Source organism: Bos grunniens, chromosome 6 (assembly GCF_055505025.1).
Source record: "Bos grunniens cultivar Pamir isolate PY7600 chromosome 6, Bosgru_T2T1.0, whole genome shotgun sequence".
In the NCBI taxonomy this organism is placed as follows: domain Eukaryota; kingdom Metazoa; phylum Chordata; class Mammalia; order Artiodactyla; family Bovidae; genus Bos; species Bos grunniens.
Window position 1 is genome coordinate 4442026 of NC_141170.1, and position 17912 is coordinate 4459937.

At 57.8% G+C, this 17912-nt stretch overlaps 1 protein-coding gene across 17 annotated transcripts in view; it reads right to left on the reverse strand.

The window, feature by feature from the left end:
- Positions 1-4217: 4217 nt before the first annotated feature.
- The window catches only part of KIAA0232 (KIAA0232 ortholog), an 82582-nt gene continuing 68887 nt past the window's right edge, over positions 4218-17912 (reverse strand). For 13 of the 17 annotated variants that reach the window (XM_086404690.1, XM_086404685.1, XM_086404679.1 and 10 more), the window contains 3 exons: positions 13617-13728; positions 9166-9263; positions 4218-6769 (listed from right to left, as the gene is read on the reverse strand). In XM_086404690.1, coding sequence (XP_086260816.1) covers positions 6590-6769; positions 9166-9263; positions 13617-13728 — 390 coding nt within the window. In that variant the 3' untranslated portion in view covers positions 4218-6589. The remainder of the gene's footprint in view (positions 6770-9165; positions 9264-13616; positions 13729-17912) is intronic. The other 4 variants (XM_086404693.1, XM_086404692.1, XM_086404695.1 and 1 more) reach the window with 3 other exon arrangements.

Here is a 17912-nt window from a genome sequence, read left to right on the forward strand (position 1 = left end):
CCGAGGGCCCTGGTGAGCCTTGGCTGAGCAAGGCTGCCTGCGATTGCTGGGGAGCAGCTCTTGGGATGCGGGAGCACGCCTCGGTCACATCGGACGTGTGTGACGGGCAGGAGCTGGGTCCTGAGCAGGGCCGCGGGAGGGGCCCCAGGCCTGGGAGGAGAAGAGCTGGGAGGCAGGCCCGGAGGAGTGGCGGTACTTGACCCTCAGTTAGCCTGGAGGTCTCAGCACACAGCCAGGCTTCCTCTTGGGCAGAGGGAGGGCCTGCCCCGAAGTTGGGCACCCGGCTTGGACCTGTGCTGCCGCCCCTGGTCTCACAGCCTGTGGCCCCGAGGCTTCCCTGAGCCCACGGCTCTGCAGTCAGTTCAGCTCCCCTTCTTGGGGGGGTGGGGTGGGAGGGGGGCAGTGCGAAGGCTGCTCGGGGTAGAGGCGGGAACCCCACCCAGGGGTGACCTCACAGCTGCTCACTCGGGCGAGTGGGTGATGCTCCACGCCAGGCCCCTAGACTTACCAAGCCTTCCCAAGGCTGGAGGGGGCAGCTCAGAACAGTAGCCCCACCCTCAGGGACAGAGAGGAGTGGAGGGGAGGAACAGGGTGGGTAGGGGGCTCAGGTGGGCTCGGGGCCTGTCCCCCCAACACCAGGGGTTGGTGGGGAGGAGGCAGGGTTCCCTGCCCGTCACCGGGGTGGCCCAGCCTGGCCCTGGGAGCCTGGGGAGGGGGGCGTCCTCAATCCATGGTCAGGGAGAGGGTGCCCAGCCCAGGGTCACAGGCTGGCCAGTCCCCTTCTTGGGTGGACAAGCAGAAGGGAGGTCCGCAGGCCCTCACGTAGCCCCCTCTGGGACGAGGCTGGGGGTGGTCCAGGGCAGCCAGGGCCTGTTAGGGTGGCGGCCCAGAGGATGGTGCCTCCTTGGTTCCCCCTGAAACAGACCTCCCCCGCTTGGGGGGCCCCCGCATGACCCCTGGGCTGTGGCAGGAAGTGGCCAGCCCCAGGTCTGAGCCGCAGAGGGCCGGGTGCCTGGAACCCTCCTGCCCACCTGGTGGCCCTGAACCAACGGGCACACTCGGTCCTGCTGCTACCCACGGCCCCCCCCACCACCAGGAGGGACACGGTGATCTCGTGACAGGTGAGAGGAGGGCTAAGGCACCGCCTGGAGGCCACGTGACCACACTGAGCACCCAGCCCCCCATGCTCTGCAGGGCCTGACCCTGAGGCAGGGCTGGGCAGCCACTGGGTGGAGGGAGGGGAGGAGGGGTACCCAGCCATCCCAGGCTGGGCATGCCAGCTTCCACTGACAGCCAGGGTGGTGAGGAGTGGACGCTCACCCAGAAGTGTGTGGCCAGAGAGGGCTGGGGTAGGGGGCAGGTGGCTAGGCCGGGACTTGGCCCCCGACGGCCTCACTGCACAGGACCAGAAAGAGACCGCTTGCCGGAAGCGACTGGCCCCACACGCTTCATGGGGTGGGGTTTTGGCGAGACATAGGCTTTCTTTGGGATGGGTTCTGTGGTCAGAGTCCACTTCGAATGCTGGCTCCACCGTCCACCAGGTGTGAAGAGAGGGAAAAGAAAATGTTGAGTCGCTCGGTTGCATCAGACTCTTTGTGACTCCGTGGGCTGTGGCCCACCAGGCTCCTCCATCCGTGGAATTCTCCGGGCCAAGAATGCTGGAAGCCATTCCCTTCTCCGGGGGAGCTTCCCGACCCAGGGATTGAATCCGGAGTCTCCTGCGATGCAGGCGGATTCTTTAATCATCTGAGCCGTGTCACAAGCTGTGAGACCTTAGCAAGCGATCGCTGTGTCTGTTTTCTCACTTGTAAACTGGGGCCACCGTACCTACCTCACAGGGTTGTGAGTAAACCCTGCTTAGACGAGTGCCTGGCACGTGGCGAGCCTCCAGTGCTGGCTGGTAGTGTTCCTGGTACAGACAGGGTGATCCCTGCGCCCCCACCACGTGGCCAGGTGCTGCCACTAGTTCGGTAAACCAAGGCAACTGCCCCTGAAAAGCTGTTAACTCCCCACCAGCGATGAAGGCCAGCTGCAGTCTAAAGGCAGCAGCCCACGTCCTGGTCTCTGTGTTTCTTACAGCCCAGCTGGGGAGGCCGCCCACCTGCAGCGCTCAGGGGAAGCCGGGCCCCGCCTGCTGCCCCCCTAGACCACTGTGCAGACAAGCTGGCCTCCAGGCCCCCACTCAGCCACTCAGCCCATGCGCCCGGGCTGCCGGGTGGCACCTGCAGTGGTACCCACTGAACCCCAGCTCTGCAGGCACACACCCACACGGGCCACCACACCTTCGCCGTCCACTTGGCTGTGACGCCTCGATTCCCGGGAACAGAAAGTCTCCAGGTGACTAGTTACTGTGCCCAGGGCGCCCCCTCCCCAACCCTGCTTTGGCAGGTGGGTGCCCTTGTGAAGCTCACGATACTTTGTGAAAAGGTGGAGCTGATGGCTGGTGTGGCCGTAAGGCACACATCTGTGCCGGGAGGTGATGGACGAGAGAAGCCCTGGACACAGTGGAGGGCGCGCTCCTGGGACACCGCCCGTCTCCGCGGACACACGGCCCCTGCCGCACTGACCACCCAGCCAGTGCCGGGGCCAAACGGGAAGAGGTACAGTCTGGCCAGCGAAGGTGATGGGGGCATGCCGGAGCAATGCCGCCCGGTGCTGGGCCTGCAAGTCGGCGCTCAGGGGCTCACCTGGTGCCAGGAGCTGGGCCCTGGGCGTCCCCTTACAGATGTGCTCTCAGCCTGGGCTGCCAACGGACTTCACAGAAAGCGGGGTTGAGGCGGGCTGGGAAAAGTGAGGCTGACCCCTTTAGCTTGTCTATGAGACCCATGCTTCAGAGATCTACCCCCCATAAATGTGGGAGAGCAGCTCTACCCTCTTCAGAGGGAGATGAATATATGTATGCTAAGTCGCTTCAGTTGTGTCCGACTCATTGCGACCCCATGGACCGTAAGGCTCCTCTGTCCATGGAATTCTCCAGGCAAGAATACTGGAGTGGGTTGCCATTTCTTACTCCAGGGGATCTTCCTGACCCAGGTTTCTCACCTGAGTCTCTTGTGTCTCCTGCGTTGGCAGGCAGATTCTTGACCACTGCACTAACTGGGAAGCCTGTAAAAACATGCCTGCACATCCCAGAAGCCAAAAGGACGGGCTGAACACAGTTCGAACCCTCTGTGCCCATGGAAGGCGAGTGCCCAGCGTCCGGATGGTGAGAGAAAAGGACGTCTGGGCTCACACATGGGTCCACAGACCACGCGTCCGTGTGGATGTCCGTCCAGCAGCAGGCGTCCCGAAAGCTGGAACTGGCCTTCCAGAGCCACTGCCCAAGGATGCCCATGGTTAAAGGTGGTCAGCAGAGAAATGTGACTTAGGGTACCGAACAGACACGAGGGGAACTTTCTCCATGTTGGCAGAACTTATTAAATCCATGTAATAGAGTCATAAGCTGTAAAAGTGATGCAGATCGTTACTGACAATGGGAAGATCTCTTAAGGAAAAACCTATTTCTGAAGCTACAGAAGAGCAAGCGTAGTACAACCCTTACTGTAAATGTCTCTCTCTATACATATATTCACATATGCACTCAGCTGTCTAGGAAGGTGTTTCGCACAAAGCTTAGAAGCTATCCTCTCAGGGTGATGGAAGTATGGATGAGTTTTCTTTTATACTTTTAAAATACTATATTGCTTTCTTGAAATGTACAGTCATTATGTTAATATAAATACACATTCACCCCCCTCCCACCCCGCCACGAACAAAAAGACTAAGCTTTTTCTACCACCACAGGACAAAAAGGTGTTTTCTTTGCAAGATTCAGGCAGTAGTTTCTAGGGGTGGGAATAGAGAGGTGGGGGTAGCCTCTTTTCTCAGCAGGATTCAGGCAGTAGTTCCCAGAGGTGGGAATGGGGGGTGGAGGGGCGGGGTAGGTTCTTTTCTCAGCAAGGCCCGACCCACTTTCTTCTCCAGCAAAGCAGACGCCAGGACTTTCAACAGTGCCCATAGGAAGAGCTAAATAACCTTCATCTGGAATTTAACGCATTATTGACTCAGGGTGATCTTTGCAGAAATTAACACCTGTGGGTGTTAGGTAAGTGGGTGTTACGTAAGGTGATTTGTTACATAAGTGAATATCGACATGACTTTTGGTCAGTAAGTTGCTAAGAGGAGGCTGGTGTTCTTTTATAAAAGAATCTTTGCTGTGATAAACAAAGACAACCAACGGCTTTTTAACTTTTTTATTTGGTGTTAACTCCACAAGAAAACAAAACAAAACAAAAAATCGGTTACTGTGGTGCACGTGAAATCAGAACGATACGGCCACGGGAAAAGAATCTCGGCCCAGGAGGGGAACGGGCGCTTCAGCGCCAAGACGTGCAGCGCGCCTCATACCACAGTGTGTTCCGGCGTTTTGCCAGCTTTTTAAAGAGATGCTTTTTCCTTGTGATCACTCACTCACAAACCTGAAAGCCACAACTTTCAACTCTGTCGCTGAGCGCCTCCGGCTTCAGCCACTTAGCTACAAAAACAAATAAATAAGTAATCTGTTCACTCCCTCGCCCATTTCTAATCCCTTCCCGTTCCCGTGGGAGGTGCGTCGCCTTCCCACCAGCGTGAGGAAGTCTGCACGTGACCACCTGGAGCCTTTTCATGATAAAAAAAAAAAAAAAAAAGCAGCTGTCCGAAATCACCGAGCTAAAGGTTGTGTCTGAAATCTATTTATTTGGTCTCGGCTACACGAGCAACGATTTCTAGGATGATCGTCACTGTAGTGATTTTTTTAAAGGAATTTTACAACTTCCAATTCTTTTTTTGCCTTTGCTGTTAAAAATTATATTTCAGTGCAGATGCTAATCAATTTTTAGGAAGCTCTGGAAGAAAGAAAAATACATAAACCCTTATAAAGTCTATAAATAAATAACAGCAACATAAAAACCTTACACACACACACACACACACACACACACAAACCCACTTTAAAGTGTCAAAGATGTGCTGTATAAAAACAAACCCTGACGTGTGGTGAGACCAAACCCCACGGCCCATCAGGTTTCCCACAGTGAGGACAGAGAGTGCCGGGGGAGGGGGTGACTCCACAGCCCTGGAGGGAGTTTCCTGTGTCATCATGAAGGCAAGGCAACGAAACCCAATGCTTGAAGCAAACCTCATATTCTCGGCCAGCTCAGCTCCCAGCTAGAACATATTAAGTGTCTAGTGCCTGCCAGAATCAGTGGTGGAGCTGTCTCATCCAGTTAAGACTTCCCGACGTTACAGACACGCTCAACTGATCTCACACGTCGGTTAAAAAAAGAAAAGTAACTTTAAACATTTAGGTTTTGCAAATATTGCTCCTTCTAACTTCAGCCTGTTGCGCGGCGGTGTGAAAAGCTTGAGGAAGTGACCGTCGTGAAACGGATGGGCCTGGACGAGACTGAGCGAGCCCTGGCTTCCCGACGACACGGGCCAGTGGCCCCGTGGAGCCCTCACACCGGTACGGGAGAAACCAGGACTCTGCTCTCAGACCCGCCACACAGAACTTGCCCAGAACATTCTCTCAAACACAAAAGAAGATCTAAGCTACTCTAAGTCAGAGCCAGGAGCGCAGCCAGCTGCTGCAGCCAAGGTCTCTTTGGGGTCGTGAGGTGGCCTTTGTTTCAGGTCAGACGTTTACAATCTCAAGTTCTAGGGCGGGGGGGAGGGGCTTGGATTCCATGTCGGTCACTGCAAGAATCTCACCTGCAACCCAGGTCCTCACCGAGTATTGCCAAGACTCACCGCAAACCCTGACCGGTGTCGGGGGCGGGCAAAGAGACTGCGACGACAGCAGGCTGGGGTGCACTGCCCCGCCCTCTGCCCCACCTGGCCTTACATGCCACCCCATACCTCCAAGTCCTTGGCTGCCTCAGCTAGCGAGGAGGTCACCGACCATGGCACTGTCCATGGTACATACTCTAGGGGAAGATCCTAAGATAGAAAACACAGTATTTTTGTTAAGTCTCTAAAAGCACACCCTTGCAGTTCCTACGTTAAATGTACATGAGATTTTTTTTACTGAATGGAGACCGGGGATGAGTCACCCAGGCTGCCCTCTGGCCTCCGGAGACAGGCACTGACCCGCCGCAGGGGTAAGCATTCACACCCCAGATCGGAGAGGACAGAGCCTGCGTGTCCCCGAAGCTAGAGTCTCTGAGGAGTGGACGTGGGCGCTGACGCTGCGGTGCTAGCAAGGGGGGGCGGTGACGGACTGCGGCCGGAGGTGGGGAGGGCTGCGGCAGCGGGAGGACGCGGAAGGCAGTGATGCTTCTAAGACGAGCACATGCACACCGGTTCTAGTCTAGTTCAGAGAGCCAAGAATTTTAACAGCTTGGAAGAAGAAGAAAAAAAAAAAAAAGAAAGAAAATCTTCAACAGGACAGCTGTCCTCAACTCTAAAATAAGCAAGAAGAGAAAGAGAATTACTGATCTGAACCAGTTAATTGAAGAAGAAACCTAAGTTGTTGTTTTAGATTAACAGGCCTCACAAAAGGGTACTTTCCCCCTCACATAGCAATTAAAAAAAAAAAAAAAAACTTGTACTGCTCTGCGGGGGGGCGGGGTTAGAGATGAGTCCGGGAGAAGAGCGCCTCCGCGCCGGGGTCCGCCCACTCGCCTCCACCCTCCGAGCCGGAGTCCTCCGCGGCGGAGCCGGCGCTGCAGCGCGGCGTGCGGTGGAAGCCGTTGGGCTGGGCTCCGGCGTCCTGCTCTGCTGTGCACCTCGCTTCATAAACAGAAGACACCTGAGGGGAGAGGGACAAGGAACGAGTTTTCGAAAGGCCACAGAAGGGCCGGGGAGACGCTTTCTTCCACATACAGAGATTAAGGAACACACTGTTGGTGGATATTTTCCGGTGGAGAGTTACCAGACTTTGAAGTTTTCCTGTTTGAAAGCAAAACGAACAAGCTCTCCCTCCTGACCTGTAAAGGACCCCGGACCCTGATTCTCCACGTTCCCGCCCTCTGGAGTCTCTGAGCGCCGCCTTGCCCTCCTGGGGCTCCATTCCAGGGGCGGACAGCAAGAAGACAGATCCACCCACACTCCTCCCGGCTTCCTGCTGCGCCGACCAGCTGGGGCGGGCAGGGGGTCGCTGATGGGGGTCCAGACAGGAGTGGCGGGGACAGCAGTTCTTTTAAGGAGGTGCTGAGAAGAGAGCTGGGCCACAGAAAAAGCAGAGCTGGCAGGGACCCTGGGGGCAGTGCTTCTGAATGGGGGGCCCACTGGCATGGGGGACGTTTTAGAGAAACTCTTGGCTGTGTGGGACTGCCCCCCCACCCAGCAGACGGGCAACTTCCCGGCCCTCGGGACTCTAGCTGCAAGTGGTGGCCCCTCCCGTCACAGTGCCCAGCAGTGCTTCCCTGCATCACGGTTAATTAGCCAAGCCACCCTCCCCTGACAGTGACTGGGTAATTCTTCCCGTTCCCCCAATGATGAGCAGTGCCCCTCATTCATAGTAACTAACAAGTGGCTAGAAAAAAGCCCCTCCCTCGTGGTGACCAGCACCCCGTACTTACTACAGTAACTAGCAATGCCCCCCCGCCAGTCACAGTGGCTTAGAAACACCCACCCCGCCCCCACCCCCATCTCCAGATGGCAGTACTGTCCGTGGTTGAGAGCCCCCCGAGGAAGGAGCACAGAGACTGCCACACCAACCGGGGAGCGGAGGGCATGGGAGCAGAGAGGCGCGCGAGGGCGGACACACAGGCCTGGCAGGGAGAGAGCACCCACTCCGTGCACAAGGGCGGAAGGACATCGCGGTCAGTGGCGGGGGCATTGAACTCAGGGGCTGAGGGCACGGCTCGGTCGACGCGCAGGCTCTGGCTGTGCGACTTCAGAGGCGTGTTTGGAAAATCTGTGCTCGTGTGTGCTCGGTCGTGTTGGACTCTCTGTGACCCCATGGACTGAAGCCCCCCCCCTTTTCCCCCGCTCCTCTGTCCACAGGATTCTCCAGGCAAGGATACTGGAGTGGGTTGCCGTGTCCTCCTCCGGGGGGAATCTTCCCGACCCAGGATTGAACCTGCGTCTCCTGCCTGGCAGGCGGGTTCTTTACCCCCTGAGCCAGCGGCGAAGGCCCTCAGAATCTTTCCGGGCCTTTAGTTTTCTCGTCTGCAGACTGGCAGAACAGCACCCACCTCCTGGGCGACGGAGTGAGGTAACAGTGCGGCCGCTGTGCCTTGTGGTGTGAGAGAGACTGTTGGGGGGTGGAGGGGCGGGTGGAAGCAGGAAGCCCGCGGCGAAGCGCACGGCAGCGGGGCGGGGCGGCGAAGGGGGCGGGGGAGTGTGAACGGTGGAGGCGGGAGAGCCCGGAGGAGCCCGGAGGACTGCGGTCGGCTGCAAGGTGGGTGCGCGGGACGGGCACACCGGCTGTGTGCGGAGGTGAGGAGGGACCAGCAGCCAGGCGGTCTGGGGACTGAAGCTGGGGTGGCGGTCGGGTCAGAACGGTCACGGAGCTGGATGCAGAGAACGCTGGGGATGCCCCAGACGCCTGTCTTGATGCGTTAAGTCCAGCAGGTCCACGGACACAAAGACCCCGGGGGCGCTCGGGGCGGGGGCGGGGGACGGACGACTTTCACAAGACTTCCACTGACACTGACGAATCACGCAGAGAAGCCAGAGGGGCTCCTTTGGATTTATTCAGCTGCCTGCTTAACCAGGCGAGGTCCGGGCCCTTCCTGAGCTGGCCCCCCAAGAGCTCGGGCAGGGCAGAAGGCGGGGGGCGGCGGACACACGGTGCCTTCAGCTGCTGCTGGGGGGCCACAGTGGAGCTCCATGGGGGCAGGGGGCGGGCAGGGCACACCCCTGGGAAGGGGGGTGGTGGCCGGGAGGTGCAGGTGTGACTGGAGGGGCTCCTTCCTGCTGCGCATTTTGAAAGATGGAAAGGGTGTCCACCCAAGCATCTTAAGGGGGAACCACAGGGTCAGACGTGTGTGGGGCAAACACGCTCTGGCAGGAGTGAGGGACGGACTGCAAGGAGAAGGGGGGCGGCGGGAGGCCTTGGCAGTGAGTGGGAGGCGAGGCAGACCAAAGGGTCGCAGCCGAGAGCTCGGTGACGGGAGAGGCAGCCGCGAGACTCCCGGGTTGTGCGGGGCGCTGGCGGCCACTGCGAGTTAGTAGTAAGGAGGAGGACAGTCCACTTACCCTATTAAAATCTAACAGACGCTCTTCATTACTGGGCATTTCTTTAACATCTGGATACTCTTCTATACCATTCTCTCCCTTGGCATTTGTATAACATTCTTAAATCATTTTGAATGGAGAAGGGAAAAGAGGGAAAGGGGGGGAGATTTCATTAAGACACAGTCATGAAACGTACCATTCTTGTTTCATTTTTCTTTGCTGAACAGTCAGATCACTAAAAGCAGACATGGTCAGCATCAGCTAGCCAGGTGTGCGCCAGGAAAACGTTAGGCCAGTTTAAAAAAAATGCTTCTAATTAATTGTTCATGGAGTAAAAACAAACAAAAAAAAAGAGGCCAACATAACCTCACAGTCTTGTTAATCCCACCACAAGACGCTCTCTCAACAACACACTCGCACCTCTCAAGTGACAGGCCCTGGGAACACAGAATAAAAAAGGCCCGCGAGGCCCCGGGGGTGGACGTGGTGTGGAGGGAGACGGAGGATGCTCCAGGAACACGCTCCTGGAACAAGGGGACAGACGCATCGCATCTCAGCTCAGCACCAAACTAAGCCATCTGACGGGGGGGGGGGGGGGAGGGGGGGGGGCGGGGGGGCGGGGCGCGGTGTGTGGGGAGGGGCTCGCGGGCTGACTGGGCGGGGCTCGGGACTGCACGCTGGGACTCAAGGCATCAAGCGCGAGTCACCTGGCCCTGTGGTTCTCAACCCTGCTTTTGCGTGAGGATCACCTGGGGAGCCTTAAGACCAGCCTGGAAGCCCCAGGCCCGCCTGAGACTCGGCGCACTCGTTCTGGGGCAGGCTATGGTCAGGCTCTGGTCTCAGCCGTTTCCGGCGGGGCTCCCCGCGATCCTGACGCAGGGTTAGACTGAGGCCCAACTTAACCCAGATCAGCCCCCAGGCGCCTTCGCTCTGTGGGAAGGGTGCAGGGGAGGAGACCTGACGTCACGTGAGTCATCATCTGGCTGCCTGCAGTCACTGCGCTGCATGCGATGAAATGGGGCCCACGGCAGCGGCGGCAGGCCAGCTTGAGGACTGCTCCCTCCCGCCACCCCCAGGGGAGGGCCTGTGTGCCCTGTTTGGCCTCCCCACAAAAGGCTGCACTCTCCGCAACCTTCAGTTCCAACAGCCTGGGGCCCTCAACCTCCCTGGTGCTCCTCCGTGAGTCAGCTGACTCGGGGAGATTCTACTTAACTGTGCTGTAACTGGGGGCAAGTTACTGAAAGAGCCCCAGTGCTCTCATCTCTAGAGAGATTTCTGTGCAAGTTAAGACAGGCGCGCGGCCTCAAGTGCAAGGCTGGTACACACGGTAAGCGTCTTCTCGAGTGCTGCTGCCCATAGCCTGGCCTTGGGCCCACCCGCCCTGAGACAGCTGGTGAAGACACCCCGGCTCCACCGAGGCAGGAACCCAGCACCCGGCCCAGGCCTCAGCTTTTCTCAGCTCACCTGCCAAGCTCTCATCATCCCGGCGCCCCACGGCACTCGGCTACCCCTTGGATGAGGTGGGAAGGTGACTATGTCCTTGGCTGGGACATGCCAGTAGGTGGAGCAGGTCTCTCCCAACCCCACTGCCGTCCCATTCTCTTCCTGCTTTAGGGGTTCTATGCGGACAGAAGGGGTCAGTGGATGCCACAGGCATCAGGAAAGGGCCATGCTGACTGCTGTCAGGGTTCTTCACGTCCCTGGTGACCACAGGCCAGGCCAGTTCTGGGCATTTCAGTCTTTACAACTATTCTCTAAGGGAGCCATCACTTTTAGCCTCTTTTTACAAATACAGACTACGGAGGCACAGAAAGGCCTGTCATCGCCGGAGGTCTAGCAGCTGGTGAAGGGAAGCACTGGGTTCCAGCTCAGCTCTGTCTGCTGAACCCTTAACCATCACCTGTACTGAGTCCCTGCAGGGCCCTCTGAGACCAAAAGAACACGCACACTTTTCGAACCCAGTGCGTGGGCCCTGCAGGCGGAAGCTCAGGACAGCCCAGCGGAGGCACAGTCTGCACGGCCCTCGTGGCCAGGCGCCCTGGGCACAGCAAGTGCGCTCCTGCCCTCCCGGCGGGCGCCCTGGGCACAGCAAGTGCGCTCCTGCTCCCCCGGTGGGCGCCCCTGCGGGCACCTGTCTGCACATGCTCTCGGCTGTCACATGCCACCTGCCCTGGTCCCTGCATGAACCGCGCCTGCAGGTAGTCCCGGCTTGGGTCCTGATTCCCTGGGGTCCCTGTGTTCCCAGCGCCCAGAACAGCGCCTGGCATGAGATGAGTGTACAAGAAGGCTTTGACCAAAGGAGTGTGTGTGTGGACACACAGCAGGGCAAGGGAGGGGGCGTTCCCTCGCTGCCCTCCAGGGTCGTGCTGCTGCCCTCTGGGGCCTCCATCTCCCGACTTGCTCGGAAAAAGGAACACTTCCTCCTCCCCGACAGGGAGGCTGGGGCTCTCCAGTCAGGCCCTGACTCAGAGCTGCACAGGCTTCTTATGAGGCGTGAGCGGCGTCAGAAGCTTCAGGAGAGAGGGGAGTCGGCAGGCCTGGCTGCTGAGCCGGTGAGGCCACCTGCTCTCCGGGCTGAGCTGCTCCTCAGACTGCACCCTGCCCTCCGGCACCCCCCTACCCCGGGCTGGAAGAACCAGGCTTCATGACATCACCACCAGGCAACCACCAGGGGTAGCTGAGAGTGGCAGGTCATCTGAAAACCTGGCTACCGTGCTTTGTCCACTGAGAACGTTCCTGCACGCCACACGGCAATTACAAAGAGCTCTGTGTGCCACGAGCCGGTGCAGCACCTACAAGGCACGGCACGGAAAACCACAGGCCAAGAGCTGGAGCGGCTGCCTCGCTAGTGACAGGAAACCAGGCCGAGGCCACCATGACGTCTCTGCGGCCCAGGGGAAGCCCACCCGGGGTGCTTGGGGGTCACCCCCGCGGCCCAGGGATGAAGCCAACTCAGGGTGCTTGGGAGTCACCCCGTGCAGGCCCCTACCCGCCCCCGTCCCAGGCGGCACTTCCTGGGTGTGGGGCCCCCTGGCCCTCCCCATCTGCATTCCCCGTGACCGCAACTGGGACTTGCTCAGTCAGGGCTCCCACTGGACTCAGGTCAGGGTCCAGTCTGCACTCCTATCATCCCTGCATCTCCAGAGCGCAGTGTGCAGAGGCCGCTGGAGAGAGAGCACGCTTGGACCTCAGGGCTACGGCCAGCACTCAGGCCTGGGCCGAACAGCTGGAACCATTCAGATGGGTGCACCATCTGAGGCAAAACCAGGCTTTTTGTGGGGGCTGTAAAGATTGAAGCACCTTGGAAATAATGAAGAGTGGCTAAATATTAGCTAATGGCAGAGGAGCCGGCCTTCAATAGAGGCTGTTAAATAAAAAAGATGCTGGAAATGAAGACTCTGCTGCCCTGATGACCCTTGGGGAGGCAGAGGTGGGGAGCTGCTTCTGTGCCCACAGGACGAAGACGTGGACAACCCCAGGTCCCCCTGTCAGCTGAGGCCAGGCTGCGAGGGCACTGCCCCGCGGGCGGGGAGGGGAGATGGGACGCACAGGTGAACACGTGAATACCAACCAGAGCCTGGCCTCCTTCCAGGGCTCTGAGCGGAAAGACCACGAGACCAGCACCGCAGCCGGCGGAGCCCAGGCGACCACGGCTGGCCGCACAGGGTCAGGCCGAGCTGACCGCTTGGCCACCTCCTCGGTTCTCTCCTCCCCCAGAATGGCAGGCCCGGGCTGTTTATTGCTTCCGAGGAGGTGCCCCTGCCGGGAGGTTCGAGAAGCCCTTCCCCAGTCTGCCCCCATGTCCCTCTCCCTGGTCTGCCCAAGTGCTCTCCCACGGCTCGCTGTCACAGAAAGGCACTCAGCAAACTCTGGCCTCCTCCACACAGCCCCCCAGGGCTGCTCTCTGCTCTCCTTCCCCAACAGGGGCCTTTATCTTGTCATCCCAGACCACAGCAAGAGCCCAAGAGCCCCGGCAGGTGTCCTCCAGTCTTTCCATTCCTTCCCCACTCTGATTCTATTGCTAGAATTGCTTTAGAAAAAAAAAGCACCTGACCTGACACCCTCCAAGGTGAGCTCTTGCAAGAGGCCCTCTCCTCCTCCCTGTTCAAACTCCACCTAACGCGGCAGAACTCACGAGCCTGCTGACCAACTCGGCTCATCCCCTGCTGGTCTCTCCAGCCTCGGCTGGGCCTGGGGGGACCTCTGGTTCCCACCCTGACTGGCCACCGCCCCTCCCGCCTTTGCCCCCCTCACTGGGGGCTTACGTGTCTCCACGGCCCACCCCGCCCTAGGCTGTTGGTGGGCATAAGAGTGGGGTCCAGCCCGTGCTCACCTCTTGTGTCCCCAGTTGCCCCTGACCAACGCCTGCCACACAAATGCTCCTGGACCGATATTCACGGCAAAAGGAACAGACTGCTCTTTACGGAGCTAAGAGATCTGAGCAGGGGAAGGACCGCGTCAGGCCTCCTTACCTTCACACTCCGAGGCGGGGAAGAGAGGCGAGTACAAGGCTTTTTCCCACCAGGTTTGTCTCTCTTGACTCCGGTTCATTCCATGCACGTCAGTGTTCAGTACAGGGAACTGCTTAGAGTAAACCAAACACAGACCAAGTTTACAAACTTTCAAGATAAAAGGGAAAATTCAGGCATTAGAAACTAGTGACTGTTAATTGGTTTTATTTTTTACCATTTTACTGGCTTCCCTGATAGCTCAGTTGCTAAAGAATCCGCCTGCAAAGCAGGAGACCCTGGGTCCCATTCCTGGGTTGGGAAGATCCCCTGGAGAAGGGAAAGGCTACCCACTCCAGTATTCTGGCCTGGAGAATTCCACGGACTGTACAGTCTATGAAGTCGCAGAGAGTCAGACACGACTGAGCGATGTTCACTCTCACTGTTCTACTAGACAAGGTGAACAAAAAAAAAGCCACGTTCACAGCACATAAAGGAAGTTTTTCTTAAGAAAAGCACTGATACTGGAAATGGAATACGAAAAGTACAACAAGATTATCACAAGACAAAAACAACAGGAAACAGCCTTGAGGAAAGCAAGTTTCCAGATTTTGGAACAGCAGACCTAGCGGGGGTGGCGGGGGGAGGTGTGTGTGGCCCTGAGCCCCTCCTCCCCACTCAAGTGTGGGGAGGACTCTCTTCTTCACACACTCAGGCAGGAGGGAGTCAAAGAAGCAATACCAACCTAATGGTCTTTACAGCAATGATCTGCTTCAGTGAGAACCAGAAGGAAGCTGAGACTAAAACCAAATAACCAAACGGACAATAATTCAGCTTCAAAACAGGAAACATACATGGAAAAAGAGAGGAAAGCGGGACTCTGGAGCACAGGAGAGACCCCACATCCTGTGCAGGCCCCAGGCCCCGGCACAGCGGAAGGCGCCCATGCCGGGGAGGGGGACCAAGTCCGAGCCCAGGCCCCACCCTTCACTGGCAGAGCTCTTGAGCTCCAGCAGGACCTGCCCACCATCCTGGGCGGGGCCAGCCGCGGCCACCACAGGTGCACCCCGGGATGCTGGGGACAGGGCACCCCCCCTCCCTGCTCCTTTCCTGCTCGGCCTGCCCTCCAGGGTGAGGCCGGCTTTGGGCAAATCCGCACCTCCCACCACCCCTCACAGCCTCAACAAGGGTCTGCTGGACCGATGCAGCTCTATGAACACTGCATAGACCTTGGTTTCAGAAGGTGTTTCATCACAAGTTTAAAACCTGATCTGTTTCAGCAACCAATGATCTTCAATTCTCTGATAGGATTTTTTAAATTCTAAACAAACAACGTAAATCACTTTATCAAAAACTTTTTGGACTCAGGAATGTGTGTTTATTAAGCTAAATGGCAAATGTATGTCAGATCCTGATTTTCATTTAACTTTTTAGAAATACTCTTCAATCAGAAGCTGAAGAGGACTTCGTTCTGTCCACCCAGAGCAGCCACTCAACCGCCACCATTCTCTCTTGCAGCGTATCCTAACAACAACGATTAGCAAAGCTATTAGACAAGCAGACACCAAGGTCAACTGCACGGAGGAGGCCAGGGCTCGCAGATGAAGCCAGCAATGTGCCAGGGCTGCGGTTAATTCGAGGTGATGATTCCTGCATTGGGCACGCAGCTCACAGCACTGGAAGGCCTCGCTGGAAAGCCCCGGCCCTCCTCAGCGCCTCAGTGCTAACGACGGCTCCCTGGACAAACGCGTTTCCGTCACCCAAGGCACTACCGAGGGGCGATGGATTCGAAGGTGACCAGCTCCTACCTGCGAAGAAAAACACCTGGGGCGGCCGTGGGACGATCGAGTGTTTGTTCAGGTGGGCACAGCTGGACTGCTCATCCTTTAATCCTTTCCTGGGATTCAGGGCGTGGGGTAAAGAGTAGGAAGAGGAAGAGGGAGAGGACCCATCAGGACGGACAGGACAGGTGGGGAAGAGCAGGCTAGAGGGCGTCAAGGGACAGACAGGCGGCTGGGTCAGCAAGGACAGGAGGAGGAGATGAGACAGACACAAGCCGACCGGACAGTGAGTGCAAGGGCAGGAGCCGCGTCTCACTGATGGGCACCCCTGCAGGAGGAGGGCTGGCACAGAGCGGGGACACCACGGCCGCTGGCCTGAGAACAGCCCCCCTCCCAGCCGGAGGCCCTGATGGTCCAGCACGCTGCTCCCACGGCCTGCTGAGACCACTGTTGGTTGGGTCATGCAGTTTCTGCCATCGTCTCTTAAGTTTTTTTTCCTGCATCCTTCCTTTGAGTGTCAATTCCAATGGCGAGGACTTATTTCTTCTGTTTTGTTTACATTGAATATGTGGTCAGTGAATATGCATTACATTATGACATCTTTCCACTCAGCTATTTCCAGCGTTGAAGCCTGCACGCCAAAGATGACCAGGAGGCCTTGCTTGACTAATGTCTGTTTAACGTATTAATTCAGCTTCTGCCATGGCTGAGCATGAAATAATGAAGACATGCTGGAGGAGACGGAGAACAGAATGGGGCACAGCCCTGGGTGGTCCCGGAACCTCTGCCTCAGCTCTGCTCCCTCCCCTCCAGGCCGCTCCAGGCTGACTGGCTACTGGACACCTCTCTTCAACCGCGCCTCGGCCACGAGGCCTGCCCTGACGCGGGGGTCCACTGAGGCACACTGCTCTGAGCACCCCCTCCCGCCACGTCCTCATCCGCTCTGCCTTCCCACGGCACAGGTGTTCTAACGTACGCGTAGCTTCACGCTGCTCACGGAACGTACATCCAAGGATGCAGGAGCCATCTCTCTCTGTTCCTTTATACCTGGCCCCTAGAGCAGTGCCCAGACAGAGCGGCTCTTAACAAACGTGTGATGGATGAAGGAAATGGTAAAGAGGGAAGACGTGAACACTACCCAGAAAGCCTTATCGAAAACGTCTGTAGCAGGAGATGTAACGGTCAGTAATTCTCCAGGAGATGAAAGTTGGGTAAATGCTCGCTGCTTTAAATCCACACTGCACACTCCTGCTTCTGGTGACAAGACTGAAGTCCGGGCCCCCTCCCTGGAAGGAACTCTGGCTCTGGCTCTCATGCAGGGATCTGGGGCGGGTGGCCCACCCTCCGGGCCCACGTGCCCTGAGCCATCCTGGGGAGGGGTGGGGAATGTCACTGCGGGCATTCGGTAGGGGGGTGGTGGTAATAGAGGGCACAGTGTCTGGCGCAGGTGGGCTGGGCCCTCACACCCTCCGCTGGTCAGAGCCCCTGACCCCCATGGCACTGCTGCCTGTCCCAAGGGACGCCTTCCCCTCCTGGACTGCAAACTCCTGGAGGCACGATGAAGCCTCTTGCTGCTGCTCTGCGCCTTCGAGGGCACGACAGAGCAGATGCTCCTGCCACAAGGGCACGCAGAGCTGGGCACCGAGGCCCACGGCTCACCTGTCCTCACCTTTCCCTCACACCTCAGCTGCCGCGACCGCGTGCTGGCTGCCACCCTGCACAGGTGAGCCGCTCACCGGTTCGACTGCTGCTGCTTCTGCCTGGCGGGCCCCGCCTCCTCCCTTCCGCCCCGGGACACGCCAGTCTGTGCACCAGCCTCCTCTGCACTCTCAGGCCGGGTCGGTCCTCCTCTGGGTTCCCACTCCTCCTGTGTTCACCCTCCCCAGGCTGTCATCCCTGCCACCTCAAATTATGTGGGCCGGAACACCCTCAAAGGACTTCCTTGTAGCAGGAGACCAGGATTTGATCCCTGGGTTGGGAAGTTCCTCTGGAGAAGGGAATTGCAATCCACTCCAGTATTCTTGCCTGGTAATTCCATGGACAGAGAAGCCCGGCAGGCTACAGTCCATGGGGTTGCAAAGAGTTGGACACGACTGAGTGACTCACACACACAAACACCCTCAAATGTAAGGAACCAGCTAGGAAATTATAGTACCTCCAAATGATGGAGAAAATGCAGAATGTGCAGAAATAATATGCAGAAAATAAAGAAGGGTGATTCTAAATAAAGTGTCATTTCAGTCCAAAAAAAAAAAAAAGAAAAGTGGGACCAAAAAAAACAGCAGACAGAACACATGTGGACGCGCATGTATGTGCTTCCACAAGCACGCAGGGTCCTCAGGGGCAGCACGCTGGGACTCATGTCGCGGCGAGGAGGGGACTGGTGCCACGGACACGCCCTCCCGGAGCGCCCGCATCGGAACCATGGCAGACAATGACCTGCGTGACGGAGAGCAAATCAGCTGCTCGCGCTTGGTCTTCAGGACCAGGCTGAATTCTCCCGGGGCAAGGACAGCCTCTGGTTCACTCAGGGCACCTG